At 44.0% G+C, this 27915-nt stretch overlaps 1 protein-coding gene across 2 annotated transcripts in view; it reads left to right on the top strand.

The window, feature by feature from the left end:
- sacs (sacsin molecular chaperone) overlaps positions 1-27915 on the top strand; it is a 159717-nt gene that overhangs the window by 78245 nt on the left and 53557 nt on the right. For both annotated transcript variants that reach the window (XM_085999194.1, XM_085999195.1), the window contains exon 9: positions 7594-7685. In XM_085999194.1, the coding sequence (XP_085855320.1) occupies positions 7594-7685 (92 nt within the window). The remainder of the gene's footprint in view (positions 1-7593; positions 7686-27915) is intronic.

The raw sequence follows: 27915 nt of genomic DNA, 5'->3' as shown, positions 1-27915 counted from the left end.
TATTCATAGATTTGATAGGAAGAGCTGTCAAATCTATGAATACAATTCAGCCCCAAAACATCACTAAAACTTCAAATAAATTTTAAAAAAAATCACATTTTAAAAATAACTATAAATTACATAAAATAACTATTCAACAATAATTTAAATTTTTGAAACAATTAATTACAGTTTCTAACGGGGCTAAAAATAAACTTACTTTTCTTTAAAGTATTTAAAACTAATAAACCTGTGGAAAAAATGTTTTAATTTTATTTAATTCACCACTTACCTTGTTAAAAGCAGGCCTTGCGACTGCTTTTTACAAGCGTAGCTGCTGGAGACACCCTCCCGAAAAAGCCTGGGGGAAAAAAAAAAAATGAAATTCCAGGCGTACGCGCTGCCACTCTGGTGCATGCGTTCGACCTGTGAACCCCTTCCTTTAAGGGAACGGAAGTTCCGGTTTCCCCGCACATGCGCAGTGCATGCACAAAACCGGCACTTTCATTGGGCATGCGCGTGAGTACCCAGCGCGTACTCAGCCATGGGGACCCGAAGTTCTGGCCTCTCTCCGCTCTATATTACATCTGCCATGTTCTTGCAAACTCACTTAACCTGTCTACATCCTTTTGCAGCCTCTTTGCACCCTTCTCGCAGCTTATTTTCCCACCTAGCTGTGTATCATCAGCAAATTTGGATACATTAAATGCGTCCCCTCATCTAAGTCATTGATACAGATTGTAAATAGCTGAAACCCAACACTGATCCTTGCGGTACCCCACTAGTTACAGCTTGCCAACCCGAAAATTACCTGTTTATTCCTACTCTCTGTTTTCTGTCCATTAACCAATTCTCAATCCTTGTTAATATATTACCCCCAATCTCATGAGCCCTTATTTTGTGTAATAACCTCTTGTGTGACACCTTATTGAATGCTTTTTGAAAATGCAAATACACTACATCCACTGGTTGCCCTTTATCTACCCCGCTAGTTGCAACCAACGTTCCCCTAATCCGGAGGTCACGCACAGGCTGCTCACAAGCTGTTGCGGCTGGATGAGATACCGTGCAGCCAATTTAAAGGGACCGCGCATGAAAAAAAAAATTAGAGGGAACATTGGTTACAACCTCAAAAAACGCTTAATAGATTTGTCAAACATGATTTCCCCTTCATAAATCAGTGTTGACTCTGCCCAATCATAATGGCCCGGAATTTGCAGTGGGTATTAACAGCGAACCAAACCACGTTTGGTGTTAGTACGCCTTTGAAACTGACCGCAACTTCAGGATTTAGCATATGTGCATCCCAGCAGGGAAATCCTGAAGTTGCCGTCAGTCATTCACTGCTCCGACACTGGCTGCGCTGTGGCACCGCCCCCCCCCACAATAGCTGGTAATCAGTGAAACTGATGAAAACTTCGGCTTTTCCGCGGTAATATTACTGTTAAATAACTAATTAAAGTTAGACCTTGTTGGGTTAGGTGTAACTGGGGTTTTAACAGTGTATTGATTGCTAAACAAACATTATGGCCCGAAAGAACTCATTTTAATTTGAGAGTGCCAAATTTATCCATTTAAATAAAAAATTACAGTTTTTAGGAAACTTGAAGAAATATATATATTTTTAAAATAAGTTTGTTCATCTTTATTTCAGGTTTTCCTTTTCCCCATGTGAGAGCCCCAATCTTTGTTTTGCTCTCGCTAACATTTATAAAAAGTCAGAATAAAAACAACTTCTTCACTTCCTGGTTCTCTGGTGGTGAGAATTCTGCATCGTGATTGGCTGCTTAGACAGCTTGTTGACGTCACAGCAGCTATGGCAGTCCCCACTAAACTGCATTGATCTCAGTTGAACGTCAGAAAAGCCAAACTTTTCACCACAGAGATCGAGATCTTTGTGGGAAGCTTTCTTTGGGGCCAGCGGCCTTTTCGTCGTTGACCACAAATTATAGGCCATTATGATTTTTTAAGTGCCCTGTTACCATGTCCCTAATAATAGATTTTAGCATTTTCCCTGCAGGACCCAAACAGATTGCTCAGTTTCTGTCCAAGCCTAAGTTCATCCAACGGCCTGTGTTACTTCCCTCCTATTAGCTTTGCAGAATGGTCACCAAGTCCTATGAGTTTGTATTTTGTCCTATGTTTCTCTTTGGTCAGAGTAGCCCATCAAAGGACCTCACTGTTAATGGAAAATAGTCACAAAGAAATGTTGCTAAATTTTTAGTAGCATCTAAACATTTTAATGCAATTTTTACAGTAGCTAAAATCCGTTTCAATAGTCTCTCTGGCTGTCTCTCTTTCTCTTTTCCTTCCCCCTTTGAAGTCATTTCTTCTGTTTGTACTGCTAGAAGAATTTGGCCTTGCTTCAAGCTTATCGAATACTGAATAATAACCTGGTAAATGAGAGCAACAGCAATGTTTTCAGCTATGTTTTATCCAAATAACTGCTGTTTCAGAACACCAGAAGAAACCTTAAGAAGTCCAGCTTATTGTAGGACCCCACAATGGAAGCTGGATTGTTTTCAGTCATCCTGACTTTATTCCTAACAGTTAGGTGTTGAAACAGTTCAGGGTTCCAGTGAGATACATGGTCCTCTTGGCTGTGAAGCAAGGCATTGATTTTAGAGGTCAGTCACTTATAAAGAGCATGTGACAACAGCTTGCTTAAGCATGAAGCTAAGCTTCAACTTTTCAATCGCATTGAGTTTAAGCAGACTTTGCTAAGTGGCAGAAAAAGTCTTTTAAGTGCATTTACTGAATTTTAGTGAGTAAAAAAGTGAATTATTTGAAGTAAGTTAAATTTTTTAGAGTAAATTAAACTGTTGGGGAGTTGAAACCAGAAGTAGAATCCGGGTATAAAAAGGGGCGGGCTTAGTGCGGTCGCATTGAGTGTAAGTAGAGTTTGGTAAGTGGTAGAGTTTGGTAAGTGGCAGAGTTTGGGCAAGTGGGAGGTGAGGGGGTGCTTGTTGCTCTGTTTTGCTTCCCTCTCTCAGGCTAATCCAACACTGCGGACCTGGTGCAGTGAGACAATTCAACCAGACAGGTCCCCCAGACAGCTTCCACAAGGGGGGTTGGTGATCAGCTGGTTGGTAGGTTCTCTTCCTTCTCTTCTATACCTTTAAGTTGGTAAGTCCTATTAAATAGTGGTGTAATATTATCATCTATATCGGGGCAGAGGGTCTTCATAACTAATAATAAGAAATTTAATTAATTACACAGATATGGGTGAACAGGTGATGTGTCACTGTTGCGAAATGTGGGAGCTGGTGGACCCCATTGAGGCTCACGGTGATTACATTTGTGATAAGTGTTTGCTGCTAGAGGAACGCAAGCTCCATGTTAAAGAGCTTGAGACCGAGCTTCAGTCACTGCGACACATCAGGGAGGGGCAGAAGTTCCTGGACTCTGTTTCAGGAGGTGGTCACACCTATGAAATTAATTACTGCAGATGTAGTCCGTGGTCAGGGACAGGACGGTGTGACTACGAGTGAGGAAGGTACAGGGATCCAGGATGTAGTGTTGAAGGAACCACAGCCCTTGCTCTTGTCAAGCAGGATTGAGGTTCTTACTCCCTGTGAGGGCAGGAGTGGGGACTGCAGGGAGGATGAGCAACCTGGCCACAGCACCGTGGTGCAGGGGGCCATTCAAGTGGAGGGAGTAAAAAGAAATGTTGTAGTGGTAGGGGATAGTATCATTAGGGGGATAGATAGGGTTCTCTGCAGTCAAGAGCGGGAGTCCCGAAGGCTGTGTTGCCTGCCCGGTGCCAGGGTTAAGGACATCTCTTCTGGGCTGGAAAGAAACTTGGAGTGGGAAGGGGAGGATCCAGTTGTCGTGGTCCATGTTGGTACAAACGACGTAGATAGGACAAGGAAGAAGGTTCTGTTAAAGGAGTATGAGCAGCTAGGGGTCAAATTAAAAAACAGAACCTCAAGGGTAATAATCTCTGGGTTATTACCTGAGCCACAAGTGAATTTGGCTAGGATAAATAAAATTAGAGAGTTAAATGCATGGCTCAAAGACTGGTGTGGGAGAAATGGGTTTTGCTTCTTGGGACACTGGCACCCGTACTGGGACAGGAGGGAGCTGTTCCGTTGGGACGGACTCCACTTGGCCAGTGCTGGGACTAGAGTCCTGGCGAATCATATAACTAGGGCTGTAGAGAGGGCTTTAAACTAATTAGTGGGGGGGAGGTTTCTAGAGAGCAAATAACAGAAATGACAACGGAGAAGGTCATAGACTTAGGTAGTAGTGGGGAAATTAAAAAACAGAACATGTCAGGAAGGGACAGAAGGTATGGAGTAAAAGGTAAAGTAGTAAAAGGGGGAAAAACAGGAACTAAGTGTCACAAAACATATTTGAAAGTTCTTTATCTGAATGCACGTAGCATTCGTAACAAAATGAATGAGTTAACGGCACAAATAACTACATATGGGTATGATCTTGTGGCCATTACAGAAACATGGCTGCAGGGTGACCATGACTGGGAATTAAACATACCAGGTTATTTAACAATCAGGAAGGACAGGCAGGAGGGGAGGTGGGGTGGCTATGTTAATAAAGGAAGGAATCACTATAATACAGAGAAGTGATATTGGGTCAAAGGAGCAGGCTAGTGAAACAGTTTGGGTAGAGATAAGGAATAATAAGGGGAAAAAAACACTAGTGGGCGTAGTCTATAGGCCTCCGAACAGTTGCAACACTGTTGGACGGAGTATTAATCAGGAAATAGTTGAGGCTTGTAATAAGGGAACATCTATAATTATGGGGGATTTTAACTATCATATTAATTGGACAAATCAAATTGGGCAGAGCAGCCTTGAGGATGAGTTCATTGAGTGTATTAGGGATGGGTTTCTTGAGCAGTATGTAACTGAACCGACCAGGGGGCAAGCAACCTTGGATTTGGTCCTGTGTAATGTGACAGGATTAATTAAAAATGTCCTAGTAAAGGATCCCCTTGGAATGAGTGACCGTAACATGGTTGAATTCCATATTCAATTAGAGGGTGAGAAGGTTGGATCTCAAACAAGCGTGCTGAGCTTGAATAAAGGAGACTATGAAGGTATGAGAGCGGAATTGAGTAGAGTGGATTGGGAAAATAGATTAAAGGGTAAGACGGTACATGATCAGTGGTGTACATTTAAGGAGTTATTTTACAACTTCCAAAAAAAATATATTCCACTGAGGAAAAAAGGGTGTAAAAGAAAAGATAGCCATCCGTGGCTAAGTAAAGTAATTAAGGATAGTATCCGACTAAAAACAAGGGCATATAAGGTAGCCAAATCTAGTGGGAGGATAGAAGATTGGGAAGTCTTTAAAAGACAGCAAAAAATAACTAAAAGATTGATTCAGAAAGGGAAGATAGATTATGAAAGTAAATTAGCAAAAAATATAAAAACGGATAGCAAAAGTTTCTATAGTTATATAAAAAGGAAAAGGGTGGCTAAAGTAAATGTTGGTCCCTTACAGGATGAGAATGGGAAATTAATGGTGGGAAACATGGAGATGGCAATAATGCTGAACAAATATTTTGTATCAGTCTTTACGGTAGAGGACACTAAGAATATCCCAACACTGGACAAACAGGGGGCTCTAGGGGGAGAGGAGCTAAATACGATTAAAATCACTAAGGAAGTGGTACTTGGTAAAATAATGGGACTTAAGCCGGATAAATCTCCTGGACCTGATGGCTTACATCCTAGGGTCTTGAGGGAAGTGGCGGTAGGGATTCTGGATGCATTGGTAATAATTTTCCAAAACTCCCTGGACTCAGCAAAGGTCCCGGCAGATTGGAAAACTGCTAATGTAACACCCTTATTTAAAAAGAGTAGTAGGCAGAAGGCTGGAAACTATAGAACTGTTAGCCTAACATCTGTGGTTGGTAAAATGTTAGAGTCCATTATTAAGGCGACAGTAACGGGACATTTGGATAAACATAATTTAATTGGACAAACTCAGCATGGTTTCATGAAGGGGAAGTCATGTTTGACAAATTTGCTTGAGTTCTTTGAGGAAGTAACATACAGGGTGGATAAAGGAGAACCAGTTGACATAGTGTATTTAGACTTCCAAAAGGCATTTGACAAGGTGCCACACAAAAGATTATTGCTCAAGATAAAAAATCACGGGATTGGGGGTAATATTCTGGCGTGGGTGGAGAATTGGCTCTCTAACAGAAAGCAGAGAGTTGGGATAAATGGTTCATTCTCAGACTAGCAATCAGTAACTAGTGGTGTTCCGCAGGGGTCAGTGCTGGGTCCCCGACTCTTTACAATCTATACTAACGATTTGGAGGAGGGGACCGAATGTAACATATCAAAGTTTGCAGATGATACAAAGATGGGAGGGAAAGTAGTGAGTGAGGAGGACAAAAAAAACCTGCAAAGTGACATAGACAGGCTAAGTAAGTGGGCAGAGATTTGGCAGATGGAATACAATACTGGAAAGTGTGAGGTTATGCACTTTGGCAGGAAAAATCATAGAGCAAGTTATTATCTTAATGGCAAGAAACTGGAAAGTACTGTAGTACAAAGGGATCTGGGGGTCCTGGTGCACGAAACTCAAAAAGTTAGTATGCAGGTGCAGCAAGTGATCAAGAAGGCCAATGGAATGTTGGCTTTTATTGCTAGGGGGATAGAATATAAAAACAGGGAGGTATTGCTGCAGTTATACAAGGTATTGGTGAGACCGCACCTGGAACACTGCATACAGTTTTGGTGTCCATACTTAAGAAAAGACATACTTGCTCTCGAGTCAGTACAAAGAAGGTTCACTCGGTTAATCCCGGGGATGAGGGGGTGGTCATATGAGGAGAGGTTGAGTAGATTGGGACTCTACTCATTGGAGTTCAGAAGAATGAGAGGCGATCTTATTGAAACATATAAGATTGTGAAGGGGCTTGATCGGGTGGATGCGGTGAGGATGTTCCCAATGATGGGTGAAACTAGAACTAGGGGGCGTAATCTTAAAATAAGGGGCTGCTCTTTCAAAACTGAGATGAGGAGAAACTTCTTCACTCAGAGGGTGGTAGGTTTGTGGAATTTGCTGCCCCAGAAAGCTGTGGAAGCTACATCATTAAATAAATTTAAAACAGAAATAGATAGTTTCCTAGAAGTAAAGGGAATTAAGGGTTACGGGGAGCGGGCAGGAAATTGGACATGAGTCTAGGTTCGGAATGGTCATGGCCCTGTGGGTAGTGGAGCGGGCTCAGGGGCCATGTAGCCTGGTTCTGCTCCTACTTCTTGTGTTCTAATTCTGTGTTAGATTTCAGGAGATGGTTTTATTCCTGTTCCTGGCTGCGGTGGAGATCGCCTTTACAGAAGGTAAGTACTGTAGATAATATAGGGACAGAGTGATCTCTTGGAAGAGTTTCGATCGCCTAGATGGGTCGGAGAGGAATTTCCCAGATTTTTTCTCCCAAATTGGACATTGGGTTTTTTATCTGGTTTTTTGCCTCTCCCGGGAGATCACATGGGTTCGAGTGGGATGGAGAGTGATAGAAGATTTGAGGTTAGGATCAGATCAGCCATGACCTTATTGAATGGTGGAGCAGGCTCGAGGGGCCGATTGGCCTACTCCTGCTCCTATTTCTTATGTTCTTATGTTTTACAATAGGTCCCTTTTCCCAGGACTGGAGGGAAGATTTCTAGCAGAAAATCTGAAGCCAACCGTCTTGTCTGCCCTGACGGAAGCTGCTGAAAGCCGAGGTAAGGCACACTTGATACATAATTCTAGCTATTTGCATTTAACTATTAACAAGACTGGTTTGAAATCCGTTCAACTGCTTGCATGCATTCCATTTTGGGTTTCCCTGCAGCAGATTAGGCTGAGGTTAGACTTCATGTTAAGTCTGCATACCCTCATGGCAGGGTGCTAATAAGACGACATGGGATCCACTGCATTAAAAATGTGTAGTTTTGTCAAATGGAACTTCCTCCTTGCTTGGGGTGGGTCTTACAGGCTGAAGAGTTTGGTCTCCTTACCTAAGAAAGGATACACTTGCCATAGAGGGAGTGCAGCAAAGGTTCACCAGACTGATTCCTGGGATGGCAGGACTGTCGTATGAGGAGAGATTGGGTTGACTAGGCCTGTATTCACTAGAGTTTAGAAGAATGAGAGGGGATCTCATTGAAACATATAAAATTCTGACAGGGCTAGACAGATTGGATGCAGGGAGGATGTTTCCACTGGCTAGGGGGGTCTAGGACAAAGGGTCACAGTCTCAGGATATGGGGTAGGACATTTAGGACTGAGATGAGGAGAAATTTCTTCACTCAGAGGGTGGTGAACCTGTGGAATTCTCTACCACAGAAGGCTGTGGAGGCCAAGTCACTGAATATATTTAAGATGGAGATAGATAGATTTCTAGACGCAAAGGCGTCGAGGGGTATGGGGAGAGAGCGGGAATATGGTATTGAGATAGAGGATCAGCCATGATTATATTGAATGGCGGAGCAGGCTCGAAGGGCCAAATGACCTACTCCTGCTCCTATTTTTCTATGTTTCTAAGCGTTCATAAACTGTTTCTCTAAAGAGCTGGAGGGGCCGAAAATCCCCAGCCCTTCTGGTCCCCTCCCGCTGCAACTCTGGTGGGTGTGGACCGGAAGGGCTGGAATTTAGGTCAGGACCCAATTATGTTTCCATTCAGCCTATGCAAGGCCAGTGGCATAAAAGTGGCCTGGGTTGGTGATGGGGACTTCCTACGCCAGGAGTTCCCACATCATCGGTCCTCAGAGAGCTTTCCCCTGACATCGCTAACTTTGGCAGCAGAGGCCCTGAGTGGGTGGATCCTGGCACTTATACATCTCCTCCCCTGGCGGACTTTTGGCCCCAAATACAATAGCTTCTAAGCACTCCTTTTAAAAGTAACTTTGAATTTATTTTTACACGGAGGTATTTTCTATGTTTAACACAGATTTTGGGAACGATGGAAGCTGTGAGCTCATGTGAAATTTTAACTGCAGCGCTTTTTTATGGATGTAGCTGTTTTTTTGCTCTGTACAACTTGGTCCAAACATATTTATGCTGTTTCAGCTGTCTACAGTACACAGTACAGGACAGGTGCAGCAAAATGAGTCCGTGCAGACACCATTGGCCCGTTTGGGGGAGGGGTCGGAAGCCCAGAGCAGGAGATGCCCAAGGATTCCTTGTATGGTCTGGAGGAGCTTGCCCACCCCCCCATCCCGATTGCTACATGGACCTCCCTCTCGATCGTCTCCCTCCTTCCTTCCCTCCCTCCCTCCCCCTCCTGGTCTGATCAACCCCCCTCTTGCAAGTGACTTTTTTTTTACTTACCTGGACCTCTTGGCCGTGGAGCTTCCCCGGACACGATCAGCACTGCACGTGAGTCGCACAGCCCAGGGTTAAAATAACGTTGGGGTCTGCATGATGTTATCAGACCCTGACTTTTGCATGTTAATGAGGCCCTCACCTGCCTGGGGCGAGGGTCTCCGAAGCTGCCCAAAACGCGCCTGTTAAAGTGGTGTGGGGTGTGGATAAGGCGAATGCCATATTGCCGATATTTTAACACCTCCTGCACCCCATTCTCGTCGGGCTCTGAGGCTTCAAATCAGGCCTCCTGTTTTTTTAAAAAGGCTAGAACTACGATCAGTTAAAACCAGGACCTGCAACTGCTGGGATGAGCACTTTCAAGGTTAACTTGTGATTTAAATTAGTTTCTAAGTACATAAAATAAAAAGAGCTTGAAATATATAAATGCCCACCTTCTGTGATGAAATAACTCTGTGTTCTGGCATTTGTATTGTCTGTTGTTGTTGTACTTGCTAATGTCTGGAATGCTCTACAGATGTAACCACTAATGCTCCTCCCTAGCCCCGCCCCTCTGGATCCTCCGGATTGGTGTGAGTCTTACTCATAAGGGCTGGGTCGGTGATGAATGATGGCTGCCTTGTGTTAACTCGATGCCATGTTCTTACTTAATAAAAGCCTTTAGTTTTAAGCTTAAACCTGTTGGATTCAGGCAGTTATTTGGCACATCAATTTTATTAAGTAACAACTTTTGGAAGATGGATCGATTTTTGAAACCAGAGCGTCTGGATATCGATCCCCATTCGGCAGATGCGTCGAAGAAATTTACGCATTGGCTTCGATGTTTTGAACACTTCATCGCATCGATCGATCTGACGGTTAACAAGTTGGGTCTTCTAACCAACTTGGTAAGTCATCAAACTTACTCTATATATGAAGATATTACTACATATGAAGAGGCCCTCACAGCTCTTAAGGCCCAATACCTTAAGTCGGTTAATGAAGTATACGCCAGGTATCTTTTGTCTACTCACAGGCAATTACCCGAGGAATCCCAGGACGATTTCCTGCAGGACCTTAAGGCTTTGGCTAAGGATTGCAACTACAAGGCTGTCTCTGCCATAGTGTATCAGGAAGAAGCCATCCGCGATTCTTTCATATCTGGCCTCCGATCTAATTATATTAGACAGAGACTCCTCGAGAACGACTCGTTAGTTTTTAAAACGGTCGTCGCTACTGCTCGATCGTTAGATGTAGCCCAGAAGAATTTAGACGTGTATGCATCAGCCCATGCGTCTCTCTCAGCCTCGTGTGTTCCGAGTATGGAGGCATCCATAACACCAATGGAGCCTCCACTTAATCCTATTGTTGCGGCTGTACCCCATGGGTCTAAGTGTTATTTTTGTGGCCAATCTAAACACCCCAGGCAAAGATGCCCAGCCAGAGAGGCTACCTGTTTTAAATGTAAGAAACGGGGACATTTTAGTAAAGTGTGTAAGGGTAATCCTGTACCCGATGTCTTCTCTGCTGCCGCCTATTGTTTTACTCTAGCCTCGGCTACGGTTGACCAGACCATACCGTGTTGCTTGTCGAAATCTATGATGGCCATCAAGATTAATGGTCGTCCTACTGGGTGTTTGATAGACTGTGGCAGTACTGAAAGTTTTATACACCCCAACCTTGTTAACTCCTGTTCATTGAAGGTGTATCCTACTCGAAGTGAAATTGTGATGGCGTCCAAGTCCCTTACTTCGGAGGTAACTGGATATTGTAAAGTCACATTGACCGTTAAGGATACGGAGTATAAGGACTTTAAACTCCTCATATTACCTCAGTTGTGTGTGAACTTAATTTTAGGCTTGGACTTCCAGTGTCAGCATGAGAGCGTTACCCTTAAGTATGGTGGATCTCAGCCTCCACTCAGTCTGCAGCCTTTCTACTTTAAAAGTAAGTCCGCCTTCTTTGTTCGTGAACCTTGCTCCTAATTGTAGACCTATAGCGACTAAGAGTCGACGGTATAGTTCAGAAGATAAAACATTTATAAAAGAGGAAATGGAAAGGCTTCAACGGGAGGGAATCATCGAACACAGTAATAGCCCGTGGCGTGCCCAGGTGGTGGTGGTTAAAACTAATGAAAAGAAAAGACTTGTGGTCGATTATAGCCAGACTATAAACCTGTATACCCAATTAGACGCCTATCCTTTGCCTCGTATTTCTGAGATGGTGAACCAGATAGCTCAGTACCGCGTGTTCTCCACCATTGATTTAAAGTCTGCCTACCATCAACTCCCCATCAAAATAGAAGACCGACCTTATACATCCTTCGAAGCTAATGGGCGCCTGTACCAATTCCTTAGGGTGCCCTTTGGAGTGACGAATGGGGTATCCGTCTTCCAACGGGAGATGGATCGTATGGTGGATGAATACGCGTTGGAAGCAACATTCCCGTACCTGGACAATGTTACTATCTGTGGGCGCGACCAACAGGAGCATGATTAAAATCTCGTGAAATTCCTAGAGACTGCAAAGAGGTTAAACCTGACCTACAACGAAAACAAGTGTACCTTCAATACTACACATTTGTGTATTCTTGGTTGCGTTGTGGAGAATGGGGTAATCGGGCCAGATCCTGAAAGATTACACCCACTTAAGGAATTACCTTTACCTCACACTGTAAAAGCTTTAAGAAGGTGTCTGGGATTCTTCTCGTACTATGCCCAGTGGGTGGCTAGCTACTCAGATAAAGTCCGACCTCTTATTAAGTCGATGTCTTTTCCGCTATCGGCGGAAGCTCAGGAGGCTTTCTTTAATATCAAACGGGACATTGAGAAGGCAGTGGTATGTGCTGTGGATGAGAAGATCCCTTTTCAAGTGGAAAGTGATGCATCTGATTTTGCGTTGGCAGCAACTCTTAACCAAGCTGGTAGACCAGTAGCTTTCTTCTCTCGTACATTGCAAGGACCAGAAGTTCGACATTCTTCAGTGGAAAAGGAGGCACAGGCGATTATCGAAGCAGTCAGGTATTGGAGGCATTATCTCACTGGCCAACGTTTTACGCTTATTACGGACCAGCGATCTGTTGCCTTTATGTTCAATACTAAGCAGAGAGGCAAGATCAAAAATGATAAGATTTTAAGATGGCGAATAGAACTGTCAACATATGACTATGATATTCAGAAATAACAACAGAAAATGCTGGAAAAACTCAGCAGGTCAGGCAACATCCGTGGAGAGAAATTTGAGTTGACGTTTCGGGTTGGACCCTTCTTCAAAACTGGAAAGGAAAGAAACTAGATCGAAGGCAGGGCTGCGATCAGACAAAAGAATAAAAGAAACAAAAGAAGTAAAAGAGATTAGAAGTGTTGCCATGGGTACCCGCATGGGTCCTAGCTATGCCTGCCTTTTCGTGGGCTATGTGGAACAATCTTTGTTCCAGTCCTACTCGGGTCCCCTCCCTCACCTCTTTTTCCGATACATTGATGACTGTATCGGTGCCGTTTCCTGCTCTCGCCCCGAACTTGACAATTTCATTCACTTTGCCTCCAATTTCCACCCTTCCCTCACCTTCACATGGTCCATCTCGGACTCTTCCCTTCCCTTCCTCGACTTCTCCGTCTCCATCTCTGGGGATAGGTTATCGACCAATATTCACTACAAGCCCACTGACTCCCACAGCTACCTGGATTACACTTCCTCCCACCCCGCTTCCTGTAAGGACTCTATTCCATTCTCCCAGTTTCTCCGCCTCCGCCGTATCTGCTCCGACGACGCCACCTTCCATACCAGTGCTTCCGACATGTCTTCCTTTTTCCGCAACCGAGGATTCCCCTCTACCGTGGTTGACGCTGCCCTCGACCGTGTCAGTTCTATCTCCCGCACTTCTGCCCTCACCCCTGCCCCTCCCTCCCGGAACCACGATAGGGTTCCCCTTGTCCTCACCTTTCACCCCACCAGCCTCCACATTCAACGGATCATCCTCCGGCATTTCCGCTACCTCCAAAGTGATCCCACCACCAAACGCATCTTCCCCTCCCCTCCCCTTTCAGCATTCCGCAGGGACCGCTCCCTCCGAGACACCCTAGTCCACTCCTCTATCACCCCAAACAGCCCTTCCCCTTCGCCTGGCACCTTCCCGTGCAAGCGGAGGAGATGTAACACCTGCCCCTATACCTCCCCCCTTCCCACTGTCCAGGGCCCCAAACACCCCTTCCAGGTGAAACAGCGATTTACTTGTACTTCTCGCAATCTAGTATACTGTATTCGCTGCTCACGATGCGGTCTCCTCTACATTGGGGAGACCAAACGCAGATTGGGTGACCGCTTTGCGGAACACCTCCGCTCAGTCCGTAAGGGTGACCCCGAGCTTCCGGTCGCCTGTCATTTTAATTCACCGCTCCATTCCCACTCGGACCTCACCGTCCTTGGCCTCTTGTATTGTTCCACGGAAGCTCAACGTAAACTCGAGGAACAGCACCTCATCTTCCGATTAGGCAGTCTGCAGCCTTCCGGACTCAATATCGAGTTCAACAATTTCAGATCATAAGCTCGGCCTCCATTTCATTTTCTCTTGTAATTGTTCCACTCCTTTTCCCCCCCCCCCTTTCCTTTTGTTTCTCTCTCACACCTGGCAGCTATCTTTTGCCCTGCCAGTACACTTTACACCTAATCCCAGCCTATTACCATCTCGTCCAGCTTCTAATCTCTTTTACTTCTTTTGTTTCTTTTATTCTTTTATCTGATCGCAGCCCTGCCTTCGATCTAGTTTCTTTCCTTTCCAGTTTTGAAGAAGGGTCCAACCCGAAACGTCAACTCAAATTTCTCTCCACGGATGTTGCCTGACCTGCTGAGTTTTTCCAGCATTTTCTGTTGTTATTTCGGATTTCCAACATCTGCAGTATTTTGCTATCGTACTATGATATTCAGTACAGGCCTGGAGTATTCAATGAGCCATCGGATGCTTTGTCACGAGGAGTATGTGCTAGTCTAGGTATAGATAAGCTTCAAAGTCTCCACGATGCACTCTGCCACCCTGGGGTTACCAGAATGAACCACTTCGTTAAGTCCCACAATCTACCCTACTCTATTGAAGAGGTCCGGACAATGACCAGAACCTGTCTTGTTTGTGCTGAATGCAAACCCCGCTTCTATAAGCTGTCCGAGCCAGCTCATCTTATTAAAGCAACTCGACCATTTGAGTGTTTGAGTCTCGATTTTAAAGGTCCCCTTCCATCGAGCGACCGTAATGTCTATTTTCTTAATATTATAGACGAGTACTCTCTGTTCCCTTTTGTTATCCCCTGTCCGGATGTGACCAGTGCTGTTGTAATTAAATGCCTCTGCCAACTGTTTTCCTTGTTTGGCATGCCTAACTATATACATAGTGATAGGTGTTCTTCCTTTATGAGCGAAGAATTGCGACAGTTTTTGCTATCGAGAGGGATTGCAACGAGTAGAACTACCAGCTATAACCCTCGTGGTAATGGGCAGGTCGAGAAAGAAAATGCGACAGTGTGGAAGGCTATCGTACTGTCTCTGAAGTCGCGAGGCCTGCCGACCTCTCGCTGGCAGGATGTCTTACCAGACGTGCTGCATTCCATAAGGTCTCTTTTGTGTACAGCGACGAATGCCACCCTTCAAGAAAGGATGTTTAGCTTTCCAAGAAAAGCTACTAATGGAGTATCGTTACCCACATGGTTGACGACCACGGGCCCTGTGCTGTTGCGCAGACATGTGAGAGGCCACAAGACTGATCCACTGGTGGAGGAAGTACAACTCCTCCATGCTAATCCCCAGTATGCGTACATTCAATATCCAGATGGGCGAGAGGATACGGTCTCTATTAAAGATCTTGCAACTGCTGGAGCTCGAAAAGAGTTCGACTCTGAGAGTGGAGTTTTCAATCGTGGTATTGGACCTTCAGAGACACAAATCCTCAGTGTGGAAAACACTGATGATTCTGGGAATTCGAATGAACCGGAGTTAGTACTCCGGGAGGAGCCTCAGCAAGAGTTACGTCGTTCCCAGAGGACTTTCAGACCTCCTGACAGACTGAATCTATAGCAGGGGGTGAATGTAATCATAATCATAATCAACTTTATTGTCATTGTTAGTGCACAAGTGCAGTACAACGAAATGTAGGCTTGCGGCTCCCGAGAGTGTACGTTTAGATTAAGACATTTAAACATTCAACAGTGTGATGAAATAACTCTGTGTTCTGGCATTTGTATTGTCTGTTGTTGTTGTACTTGCTAATGTCTGGAATGTTCTAACAGATGTAACCACTAATGCTCCTCCCTAGCCCCGCCCCTCTGGATCCTCCGGATTGGTGTGAGTCTTACTCATAAGGGCTGGGTCGGTGATGAATGATGGCTGCCTTGTGTTAACTCGATGCCATGTTCTTACTTAATAAAAGCCTTTAGTTTTAAGCTTAAACCTCTTGGATTCAGGCAGTTATTTGGAACATCACCTTCTACGCCTTCTGTGTGGAAAAGCTAACTATGTACAGTGATCCTTTAATTGTAGCTTCATCATCCAAATGTGAAACTACCATTATCGGATTTGATCTCCAGTCTGTGCTGAGTTAGGTGATCTCAACCAGGACAGCTACAATTGGCCTTAGTGCATAGTAAAAGCCAGGGTTCTTAATCCTAATTCGAGTCCAATGATCCCTGCTGCAAAATGTGTGCGTGTGGTTGTTTGGTGAGTAAAGTCTTTGGCTTGGCTGTGATGCACTCAAGATTGAATAGATTGCTAGTGCTCGCTATCTAGGCTCACACCTGAGCAATGGCTTTTGGGCTAGTTAGTGCCTGTGGATCTGTACTCCAGCAAGAGTCAGTGGCCTAGAAAGTTGATGATGCTGTGCCCATTTTACAGGCTTAAAATGGACGCCAAAGCATTCAATATGGTGGGCGGCTTGCGCGTACACATTCTGAGCTGGAATTGTGCCACCCACCCATCAAAGGAGAGATCCAGGGCCCATGCCTGAAACAGGTATTAGGCCCTTTGCATATGCAAGCCTGAATGTGGAGCCAGGAGGGGCAAGAGTGCTCCTCTCAGCTCCACATTAAAACAACGTGCTACTGCCGACCATTGCTTGCCCACCCCCCCCATCCCGATTGCTACATGGACCTCCCTCTCGATCGTCTCCCTCCCGCCCTCCCTCTCCTGGTCCAATCAACCCCCCTCTTGCAACAACTACCTGCGTCATTGGTAGCGGCCCGGAATTCAAATGATCACAGCCGGAGAGCTGCCTGGGTATGCCCAGCAAGCCTGATGAGAATGAGGCCCAAGGCCCAATATTGGATGGGCCTCAGACCTACCCCCGTTCCTGTGCAGGGATTGTTCCTTGTGCCTAGTTCGTGCCAGCAGGCTGGCGGAAACCAATTTCTAGGCCACTGTGTTCAGGAGAGAAAAAAATAATGGTGGGGAACCAACCACTTCCTATAGGGATGAGTAAACCTTACAGGCCAAGATATGTGACTGCTGCCATATGCTTCCTGGTAGCCAGCTGTGGATCCCCATTGATCAAGAAATGTGAGTGGGTTTCTGAGATCTGTAGGCATAGGAAAACATAGTGAAGGTAAAATCAGAGCATGGAGAGGGAGGGGATTAGAGGAAAAGATGCCCTCAGCAAATAAAATGGGGGATATGGGAGGTGAAAACGGTGATTGATTGTTTTCTCCAATATTTCTTGAAGGCAGCAAGGTATGTGAAGGAGATTCTTGATTAAGGACAGTACAAGCAGTTTTCCCTGTGTCAATGCTGATCAGTAAATTGCTGAACAGTCCTGACCATTCCCAACTGCACTGCACCATAGGATAGTTAAAGACTATTCTGATTCAGTACTGAAAACTCTACTGTAAAAGATCTCATGGCACTATTTCAAAGAAGCGAGGGACGTCCTTCCTGGTGTCCTGGCCAATATTTATCCCTCAATTAATCTCAGTAAAATAGATTATCTAGTTATTATCACCTTGCTGTTTGTGGGACCTTGCTGTGCCACGTTTCCTACATTATAACAGTGACTACACTTCAAAAGTACGTAATTGGCTGTAAAGTGCTTTGGGATAGGAATAGGAGTAGGACATTCAGTACCTCGAGCCTGTTCTGCCATTCAAGGAGATCATGGCTGATCTGTATCTTAACTCCATCCACCTGCCTTGGCTCCACATTGCTACATACCCTTGACCAGCAAAAATCTATCGATCTCTGATTTAAAATGATTAATTCAGCAAGCATCTACTGCTTTTTGTGGGAGAGAGTTCCACACTTCTACCACCCTTTGCATGATGAAGTGTTTCCTAACTTCTCTGCTGAATGGCCTGGCTCTGATTTTAAGGTTATGTCCCCTTGTCCTAAACTCCTTCACCAACAGAAAAAGTTTCTCTCTCTACCCTATCAATTCCTTTCAAAATCTTAAAAACCTCAATCAAATCACCCCTTAACCTTCTATATTCTAGGGAATACAAGCCTAGTTTATGTAATCGCTCCTCATAATTTAACCCTTGGAACCCTGGTAACATTCTGGTGAATCGGCGCTGCACTCCTTCCAAGGCCAATATATTCTTTCTGCGGTGCCCAGAACTGTACACCGTGCTCCAGATATGATCTAACCAGGGCTTTGTATAACTGTCGCAAAACTTCCTCCCTTTTTATATTCTAGCCCTCTAGAAATTTTGATTTTTTTTGTCCTAACTACTACATTTTAGTGATCTGTGTACATGTACCCCTAAATCTCTTTGGATCTCCACTGTTCTTAGCTTTTTACCTTTTAAATAATACTTGGATCTGTCCTATTTTGGTCCAAAATATATGACCTCAGACTTGCACACAAACAATGATGGACAGGTAAAGACCACCTGGTCCATCCAGCCTGTCCCACACGTTTGCGATACCTTGTGTATCACAACATATACACCCACCCCACCCCACCCAAAACCATGTCATCTCTTGGGAGAGGAAAAAAACCAGATGAAAACCCAGGCCAATTTGGGAAAACAAAATCTGTGAAATTCCTCTCCGAGCCATCTAGGTGATCAAAGCTAGTCCAGGCGATCACACTGGCCCTGAATTCCCTGCAGTACCTACCTTCTGAAAGAGGTGATCTCCGCCCCAGCCAGAAACAAATCCAGCTCTCGCTTGAAGGAATTCAGCGAGTCCACATCCACCACACGAGACGGCAGCTTGTTCCAGAGGTCCACTATTCTCTGGGAAAAGAACCACCTCCTGACATCTAACCTAGATCAAGCCTTATACAACTTAAATTTGTGACCCCTGGTCCTGCCTAACCTGTTTAATAATTGAAATAAACTGTCAGCTAGAACACAATCTATTCCCTTCATTATCTTATAAACCTCACACAGATCCCCCCTAAGTCTACGCTTCTCTGAAGTGTAGAGTTCCAACTCTTTTAGCCTATCTTGATAACCAAGATGCTTTAGACTGGGAATCAGTCTAGTGGCACTCATCTGCATGCTCTCCAAAGCCTCAATGTCACCCACCATATGAGGAGACCAAAATTGGACACAGTATTCCTAGTATGGCCTGACTAAGGTCTTGTAGAAGGACAAAACAGTATTCCTCGTCTTTTACTCAATTGTCCTATGGATACACCCCAACACCCTATTTGGTCTAGCTATCGCTTCACGGCATTGCTCATGTACCTTTGAGGATGTATGCACTAGAATGCCCAAATCTCTTTCTATCTCCACCTTCTTTAATGCCTTTCCCTGAAGGGTGTATGAATGTGGAGCATTTGCCCTGCCCACATGCATAACACTGCACTTATCTAAGTTATACATCATTTTCCAGTCTTGAGCCCAGTCCAACACATTAAGATCTGCCTGAAGCAGACGAGCATCATCTACAGTTCTAACACTTGCACAGATCTTGGTATCATCTGCAAATTTGCAGATTGTGCCCCCAGCACCTACATCCAGAAAATTAATAAAAGTAGTAAAGAGCAACGATCCCAACACTGATCCCTGCGGGACACCACTGGTGACTGGTTTCCAAACGGATCCAAAAGCTTCTTTTTGCCTATGTCCTGTCGGCCAGTTCTGAACCCAGCTCAATATATTACCACTAATACCAGAGGCTTCGATCTTATAGAGATGCCTCTTGTGTGGTACCTTATCAAAGGCTTTTTGAAAATCTAAGTAGACAAAGTCTACTGGACTTCCCTTATCCACCAACTTTATAACTTCTTCAAAAAATACAGTTGTAAGACATGACCTTTTTATGAAGCCATTTTGGGTGTCCCTAATATGTCCCTCTCTATCCAAGTATTCATATATTGCATCGGTAATGATTCCTTCAAGCACCTTACCTATTACTGATGTTAAACTAATGGGTCTAGGAACATAGTGTGGAGATGCCAGAGTTGGACTGGGGTGGACAAATGTAAGAAGTCACACAACACCAGGTTATAGTCCAACAGCTTTATTTGAAGTCACAAGCTTTCGGAGCGCTGCTCCTTCGTCAGGTGAAGTGGAGAGATGCATAAAGACACAGCTTATATAGTCAGAGAATAATGTCAGATGTTTACAGGTAATCTTTCTAACTGCCATTTATCAGACCTCGGCAGAGAGATAATCACAGCAATCAAAGGTGTGAATGGTGTCCAAACAGGTCAGTCAGGAAAACATTACATCAAAGAACAATGAGGTAGGGTCACAAGGGGTCAAATGTTGCAGATGCTGGGGTCTGTGAAAAACAAAAAAACATAGGAACAGGAAAAGGGCATTGAGCCCCTCGAGCCTGTTCCGCCATTCAATGAGATCATGGCTGATCTGTGACCTCACTCCATATAACTGCTTTTGGCCCATATTCTTTAACACCTTTGGTTAACAAAAATCTAACAATCTCAGATTTAAAATTAACAATTGATCTAGCATCAATTGCCATTTGTGGAAGGGAGTTCCCAACTTCTACCACCCTTTGTGTGTAGAAGTGTTTCCTAATTTCACTATAGTTACCCGGGTCTGTCTTGTCACCTTTTTTAAAGATGGGGACTACATTAGCCTCCTTCCAGTCTATAGGAACCATTCCAGAGTGTCGTGAGCTATTAAAAATACAGGCTAGGCGCTCGCATAGCACATGCCCCATCTCCCTGAGGACCCTCGAGTGGATAGCATCTGGCCCGGCTGCTCTATCTATTTTCAAGTTCTTAATTCTTTCTAAAGCAATATGTTCACCTATGTTAATATTACTAGTTTTGTTAGTAACATTATTAAATTCTAATAGTTGAGCATTACCTTCAAGGTGAAGACCAATGCAAAGTGCTCATTTAATATTTCTGCCATACCCAGTAAATCCTTTGTAATCTGTCCTTGAACATTCTTCAGTGGCCCAATAGAGTCTTTGACAGTTCTGACTCTTCACATATGGAAAAAGCTTTTCCCATAACTTCCACAGTTGTCTACGATCCTTTTTTCCATTAGCCTTTTTACTGATCATCTAGCAACCTTCATTTTCTTTAGTTGTTCCTTTGACTCAACTCTGTTTAGTTGAGTATTAAATGTCTTTAATTTATAGAAACATTTCTGTTTACATCTTATTTGTCTTTGTGCATAACCAGTCAACCACTTTGGCTTTTTCTTACCACACTTCCTTCTTTTGACTTTGGGTACATATTTGTTTTCCACTTTTTTTATCTTGTTCTTAAAAACTTTCCATTTGTATTCTACATCCGTCTCATCACCACTCAGTAGGGTTAGCCAATTTACCCGTTCCAAATCCTCTGCCATTTTGGTGAAGTTTGCTCTTCTGAAATCTGGTACGAGTTGCAGATTCTCAGTACCTTTTAGTTTTACTAGCCAATTTGAAGCGTATAATGTTGTGGTCACTGTTGGCCAGATGTTCCCCCACATGGAGGCCCGATACACGGTCAGACTCGCTACTAAACACTAGACTTGCCTGCGTCGAAATCCATCTGCCACAGTTTTGCCCACTCAAGTAATCTGTCAACGTCTCTTTGTAATTTTATGGTCCTGTCTACACTACTTACTATACCACCAATCTTTGTGTCATCAACCAACTTCCATATATAGCTCTCTCTATTTTGTTATCTAAGTCGTTAATAAATATAGTGAATAGTTGAGGCCCCAATTCAGATCCTTGTGGAACACCTCTGGTCACTTCCTTCCAATTTGAGTATATACCCATTATTCCTACACTCTGGGCTAGATTTTTGTGGAGCCGTTAGGCGGGGTTTCAGGCATGTGGGGGGGGGGGAAATCCCGAATTTGGGGGTCCCGACTGTTATGTTCATAAATAAAGACATTCTTATTATGAACAGCTAGCTTGGAGCTAGTCATTTATTCAGCAATGTGGACTAGTGTGCAGGCCTCCATCTTGACTACTGCCTTGTGTGTAGCCTAGTGCATCGTGGGTAGCCCACTCTTATATACATACAGCTCCACCTAGTGTACCGTTCTAGAATGACATGTTACTGATCATTACATCCCCCCTTAGAGGTTAAACAAAATCAATATCAATCAATCATAGCGACATAAACATCTTCACAACAGTCAATACATTTTCAATATAGTTTTCTTTGCACTCAAAGATTAAGTCTATCAGGCCTTTTTTACTTCACGTGTGGATCTTCTCAGCACAAGTAAGTCTGATGTGTTTTCATAAGAGCCTGTTTGTGTTAGATTGTTCTGGTGGTGAGTGACAAGATTCAGTTACGGCATTGTCATCGATTTGCTCTTGGATAGTTTCTTGTGTTTTCAGGAGGGAAAAGCGGTTCCTCCTGAGAATCTGTCCTTCCTCAGTTCTAACAGTGTATGACCTTGGTCCTACTTCCTCAAGAACTGTAGCTTTCCTGTTCCATGCATCTGGATCCTCAATCCTGACAACATCATCCCTTGTCAATGGTTTCAGAGTTTTGGATGACTTGTCATAGTATGATTTCTGTTTCAGCTTTTTACTTTGCTTTTCTTTTGCACAGCAGGGTAGCGTGGTGCGCAACTTGCGACCCATTAGGAGTTCAGCAGGTGAAGAACCAGAGTCTAAAGGTGAGGCTCGGTAGCTCAGCAGGGCGAGATAAGGATCGGACTTGCTTTCTGTTGCTTTCTTCAGTAGCTGTTTGAGAACTTGAACACCTTTCTCTGCCTTACCATTCGACTGAGCATACAGAGGACTGGATGTGATGTGTTGAAAGTCATACTGTGCTGCAAACTGTTGCCACTCCTTACAGTTGAAGCACGGACCATTGTCGCTAACGGCAATCCTGGGAATTCCATGTCTGGTGAAGATGGATTTCACATGCATTATGACACTGCTTGCTGTGGTGCTTGAGAGCTGCGCCATCTCAGGATAATTAGAATAGTAGTCAATCACTAATAGATATTCTTTACCATTCAAATGAAAATGGTCCAAAGCAACCTTTTGCCATGGTTGGTAAGTCAGCTACTATCATTGGTTCCTTTGCTTGTTTGTTTTGGTGTTTCTGACATGTCTCACATTTGCCTATCATGTTCTCAATGTCCTTATTTATGCCAGGCCAATAAACAGTGTCTCTTGCTCTCCTTTTGCATTTTTCAATTCTGAGGTGTCCCTCATGAATCCTTTTGAGCATGTCTTGACGTAGAGCCTGTGGAATGATTATTCTGTTCTGTTTTAGTAATAGTCCACTTGCGACACTCAATTCTGACCTTATGTGATAGTACTTTGGACAGGACCCTTTTGGCTAACCATGGTGAATGTTCTCTATTACTGTTTGTAACACTATCTTTTACTGTTTCTTCTGCTATTTGCTTTGATTTTGTGTCTGACACGGGAAGCGCAGCAGTGACCATACTCACATGAACATCCACATCTTCCTCAGTAGAGCTCACATGACTCATTGTGGGTGCTCGGGATAGTGCATCTGCTAACACTATGTTTTTGCCTGGTGTGTAGATCAGTTCAAAGTCATATCTTTGCAGCTTCATCATGAGTCATTGAATCCTTGGAGACATCTCATTCAGGTTCTTTTTTATGATGGCAACCAGTGGGCAGTAGTCTGTCTCAACTGTGAAGGTGGGAAGTCCATATATGTAGCCATGGAACTTTTCTAGTCCAACTACGAAGCCTAGACATTCCTTTTCAATCTGGGCGTATCGACACTCCGAGTCAGTCATAGACCTGGAGGCATAGGCAACAGGCTTCCAATCTTCACCCTCTGCTTGTAGCACGACCGCGCCTAGGCCATCTTTTGATGCATCCGTTGACACTTTGATTCTCTTTGTTGGGTCAAAGAAGGTGAGTACAGGTGTGGTTGTCAGCACTGTTTTAAGGTTCATCCACTCTTGTTCATGTCTTTCTGTCCATGCGAACTCATTTGTTTTATGTAGCAGGTCTCGCAGACAGGCTGCCTTGGCTGACAAGTTAGGAATGAACTTTCCAATGAAGTTTATCATCCCCATGATGTGTAGCACTCCTTTTTTTGTCAGTGGGTCGGGGCATGTTGAGTATGGCGTTTACTTTTTCCATATCTGGCTCTCTTCCTTTACCAGATAGATTATCTCCTAGGAAAGTGACTTCCTGGACGCCAAACTGACACTTGGCTTTGTTGAGCTTCAGTCCATTCCGGCGTATGCTCTGTAGCACTTTAGTCAGTCTCTCATTGTGTTCTTTCAGTGTGGAGCCCCAGATGATGATGTCATCAACATAGACCCGAACTCCTTCCAGACCTTCAATTATGTGTTCCATCGCTCTATGAAAGATTTCAGATGCAGATATTATCCCGAAAGGCATTCTGAGGAAACAATACCTGCCAAATGGTGTGTTGAAGGTACAGTATTTGGTGCTCTCTTCATCCAGTTTTAGTTGCCAAAATCCTTGAGGCATCAAGCTTTGTGAAGTATCTGGCACCTGACATTTCACTGGTGATTTCTTCTCGCTTGGGAATCTGGTAGTGTTCACGTTTTATGTTTGCATTTAAGTCCTTTGGATCCATGCATATTCTTAGATTATTCTTTTTCTTTACACATACCATGGAGTTAACCCAGTCTGTTGGCTCTTTGACTTTGTTGATGACTCCTAGTGTGGTCATTCTGTCCAGTTCTTTCTTGAGCCGGTCACGCAGGGGTGCTGGAACTCTCCGTGGTGCATGTACCACTGGCTGAGCATCCTCCTTTAGCTGGATCTTGTAAGTGAACGGTAGAACTCCAAATCCTTTGAACACATCCTGGAAATTACTCATTGCAGAATCCACTGAGTCATTGGGTCTGCTTATGGCACAGTTTATACGGTAGACACTCTTGACCAGTTCTAAGTCCTCACAAGCTTTCTCACCTAATAGTGAATCAAGTCCTTCAGCCACAACAGAAAACATGAGATGATGCACTTTGTCTTTGACTGTCACTTTAAGTGTGCATACACCTAAGCTATCTATTTTCTGTCCATTATAGTTCTTCAGTAGTACTGACTTTTTCTGTATTTTGGGCTTTTTTCTTTCATATTTTTAATGTCACTCATACTGATTAAGTTTGCTTTTGCCCCAGTGTCTAGTTTCAATGTAACTAATGCTCCATTTACCTGCAGTGGCATCATCCATTTGTCCTCTTTTACTGCATTAACTTTATGTTCAGCATTGTCCATTCCTGAGGGCTGCACATTTTCTGTATCCTTTTCTATATTGTCACATGACACCATTCCTACAGAAAATGTCTCACTTAAATCAGTGCCCTCAATCACATTGACTTGTTGCCCTTTCTTTGTTTTTACTTTTGAAAAGCATTGTTTGGCAAAGTGATTCTTTCCATTACATTTTGTGCACATTTTCCCAAATGCTGGGCATTGTCTTGACTGGTGTTTATAACCACAGCGTTTACAATTAAAAATTCCTTCCTCCGATTGCTTTTCATTTCTGTTCTGCCCACGTTTCTTCCCCTTGTAGGACACAGCACCGACAGCAGCACAGTCATTCATTACAGTCGCATTATTATTAATTTCACTGAAAGTCTTCGCGTGCTTCTGAGCTAGCTCACTGGCATGGCATATTTTCACAGCATTCTCCAATGTTAGTTCGGTTTCTCTCAACAAACATTCCCTGACCTTTTTATCATGAATACCAAACATAATCTGGTCACGAATCATGGATGATTTCAGTTCAGAGAAATTACATGCCTGTGCTTTCAGTTTCAGATCGGTGACAAAGCTATCAAAAATCTCATTTTGCTGCTGTGTCCGTGAACGGAACACGTATCTCTCATAGGTCTCATTCTTTTTGGGAGAACAATGTGTATCAAATTTCTTTAGCACATCGTCCATTTTTTCTCTGTCCTCCTCTTGATCAAATACAAACGTATTAAATACCTCTATCGCCTGCGGGCCTGCAACCGTGAGCAGTAACGCTATTTTCCTTGCGTCTGGATTCGTACCGAACCCAATGGCAGCAATGTAGAGTTCGAATTGTTGTTTGAAAGTCCGCCAATTGCAGTCGACATTCCCCATGAGTTTCAAACCCTCCGGTGGTTTCAAATTCTCCATGTCGCGTTTCACAATATTCAACAGATTTTACCAATCCTGGTACCATGTTATGTTCATAAATAAATAGACATTCTTATTATGAACAGCTAGCTTGGAGCTAGTCATTTATTCAGCCATGTGGACTAGTGTGCAGGCCTCCATCTTGACTACTGCTTTGTGGGTAGCCTAGTACATCATGGGTAGCCCAGTCTTATATACATACAGCTCCACCTAGTGTACCATTCTAGAATGACATGTTACTGATCATTACACCGACACCATCCCGCCCAAAACCCCGCCCCACGTAAGTTTCAGGGGCGGCGGGTACCCGCCCTGCACTGGGACCCACCGAAACCAGGCGGGAAGGGATTAGTGCCAATTAACTGCCTGTTAACAGGTAGTTAACAGGCAGTTTTTAGCCTAATCCCTATTTTGAGGGGTTTTGTGTGGGTTTCCCGACGGCTCCAAACCACCGCAGGTTAGAGCAGGCGGGCCGTCGGGTTGAAGGAGTTGGAGGGGTCGCGATGTTGGCGCTCAGGTGAGTGATGGGTGCATGAGTGTAAAGTAAGTGTGTTTGGTGTGTCTAAAGTGTGTAAAGAACATTTACTTACCTGTACTTACCTTCACAGCCTTTCTTCCTGTAGCCGTTGGGAGCCCATCACTCAGCCGGAACTGAAAGCTGAACGGCTGCGATCTGTGAAAAGTGACCGCCTTCAGCTTTGAGTGCCGGTAAGAGTTCTAACTGAGTCTGTGCAGAATGACTCATGGTAGAACTCAGACTGTCAGTGTTTCACAGCTTCAAACAGCTGTCAAATGCTGATATTTCATCTGTCAAGAACTCTTGACAGATGAAATTTCAGTCTGTGACGTCACCTGTTGCCGGGTGGCCCTTAATTGGCCTGCTGAGCCCGCTGGGTGGGCTCAACAAGGTCAATCAAGGGAAAATCGCGCGGATTGGCCGGACGTCAAAGTAGGCGGGTCAAAAACCCAATAGGGGAAGTCCCGCCTTCTTCCCGACAGGTTCGGGAAAATCTACCCCTCTGTCTTTTACCACCTAACCAATCTCCAAACCAGGTCAATAATTTGCCTTCAATTCAATGAGCTTTGATTTTAGCGAAGTCTCTTATGTGAAACCTTATTGAATGCCTTCTGGAAGTCCATATAAACTACACCCATAGACATTCCCCTGTCTAATACTTTAGTTAATTCCTCAAAAAACTCAGTTAGGTTCGTTAGACATGACCTACCCTTTACAAATCCATGTTGGCTCTCTCTGGGATGTCCTGAGATTATGAAAGGTGCTATATAAATGCAAGTCTTTCTTTCTTATGGCTAGGTACCATCACAGATGGCTAGCATATGGAGTTTTTTTTGTCCTTTGCTTTTATAATTGTCCTTAATTTTCTCTACTGTAGTACTGTAAACATCCATTTTAAGGCATTTGTAGAAGAATTACAGGGGATTATTTCATATCAGCCAGATCTCAGTGAGCTCATTCTTTCCAACACAAAATAAGTCTCAGCCAAGTTTTCTGATTTTGTTCACAAATCTCTGCCAAATAATAGCCATTATATGGAAGCTGAAAGATTCAGATTTATGCTAATAGGTGTCAGGCTTGACTCAGTGGTGGTACTCTTGCCTCTGAGTCAGAAGGTTATCGCTTCAAACCCCACTCCAGAAACCTGAGCACATAATCTAGGCTGAAGAGGGGGCATGATTATTTCCACATTCCATGATAAAACTCTGTTTTCTTCTTGACCCCAGACTGAGCAGAAGTGGGTAAGATATTTGAGAAGACAAAGTTGGGAAGGATGAAGCAGGGATAATCAGTGAAAGGGTGGGAGAAGAATAAAAAGGTGATTGTTGCAGGGTGATCAGTGCCATTTGCATGCAAATTTTCAGGGAACATCCATGTACGAATGCGTGAGTGTACCCGTTCATGTCTTGACTGTTTCTTCTCTGTATTCAGTGGTATTTAGGAATAAGAGTCAAATTTTCACGTACAAGTCTTGAATTAGATATCAACCACAATGATAAGAGGCAGTGAGCCCGAAATTACAGCTGGAAGTGCAATGGGATAGGACATCCGGCTATGGCTCTGATCCTATCCCGAATCCCAAGGTGGGAGTAATTTGTACAGGATGGAGGTGCCTCCACAATTTCTGGTGTTTCTAGGCTATCTACCACAAGTATACCTGCTTCATATTG

Source organism: Somniosus microcephalus, chromosome 10 (assembly GCF_052327205.1).
Source record: "Somniosus microcephalus isolate GS21.2 chromosome 10, FLI_Smic_1.0, whole genome shotgun sequence".
Classification (NCBI taxonomy): domain Eukaryota; kingdom Metazoa; phylum Chordata; class Chondrichthyes; order Squaliformes; family Somniosidae; genus Somniosus; species Somniosus microcephalus.
The sequence above is the reverse complement of the archived record's forward strand: the minus strand, read 5'-3'. Positions and strand labels throughout refer to the sequence as shown.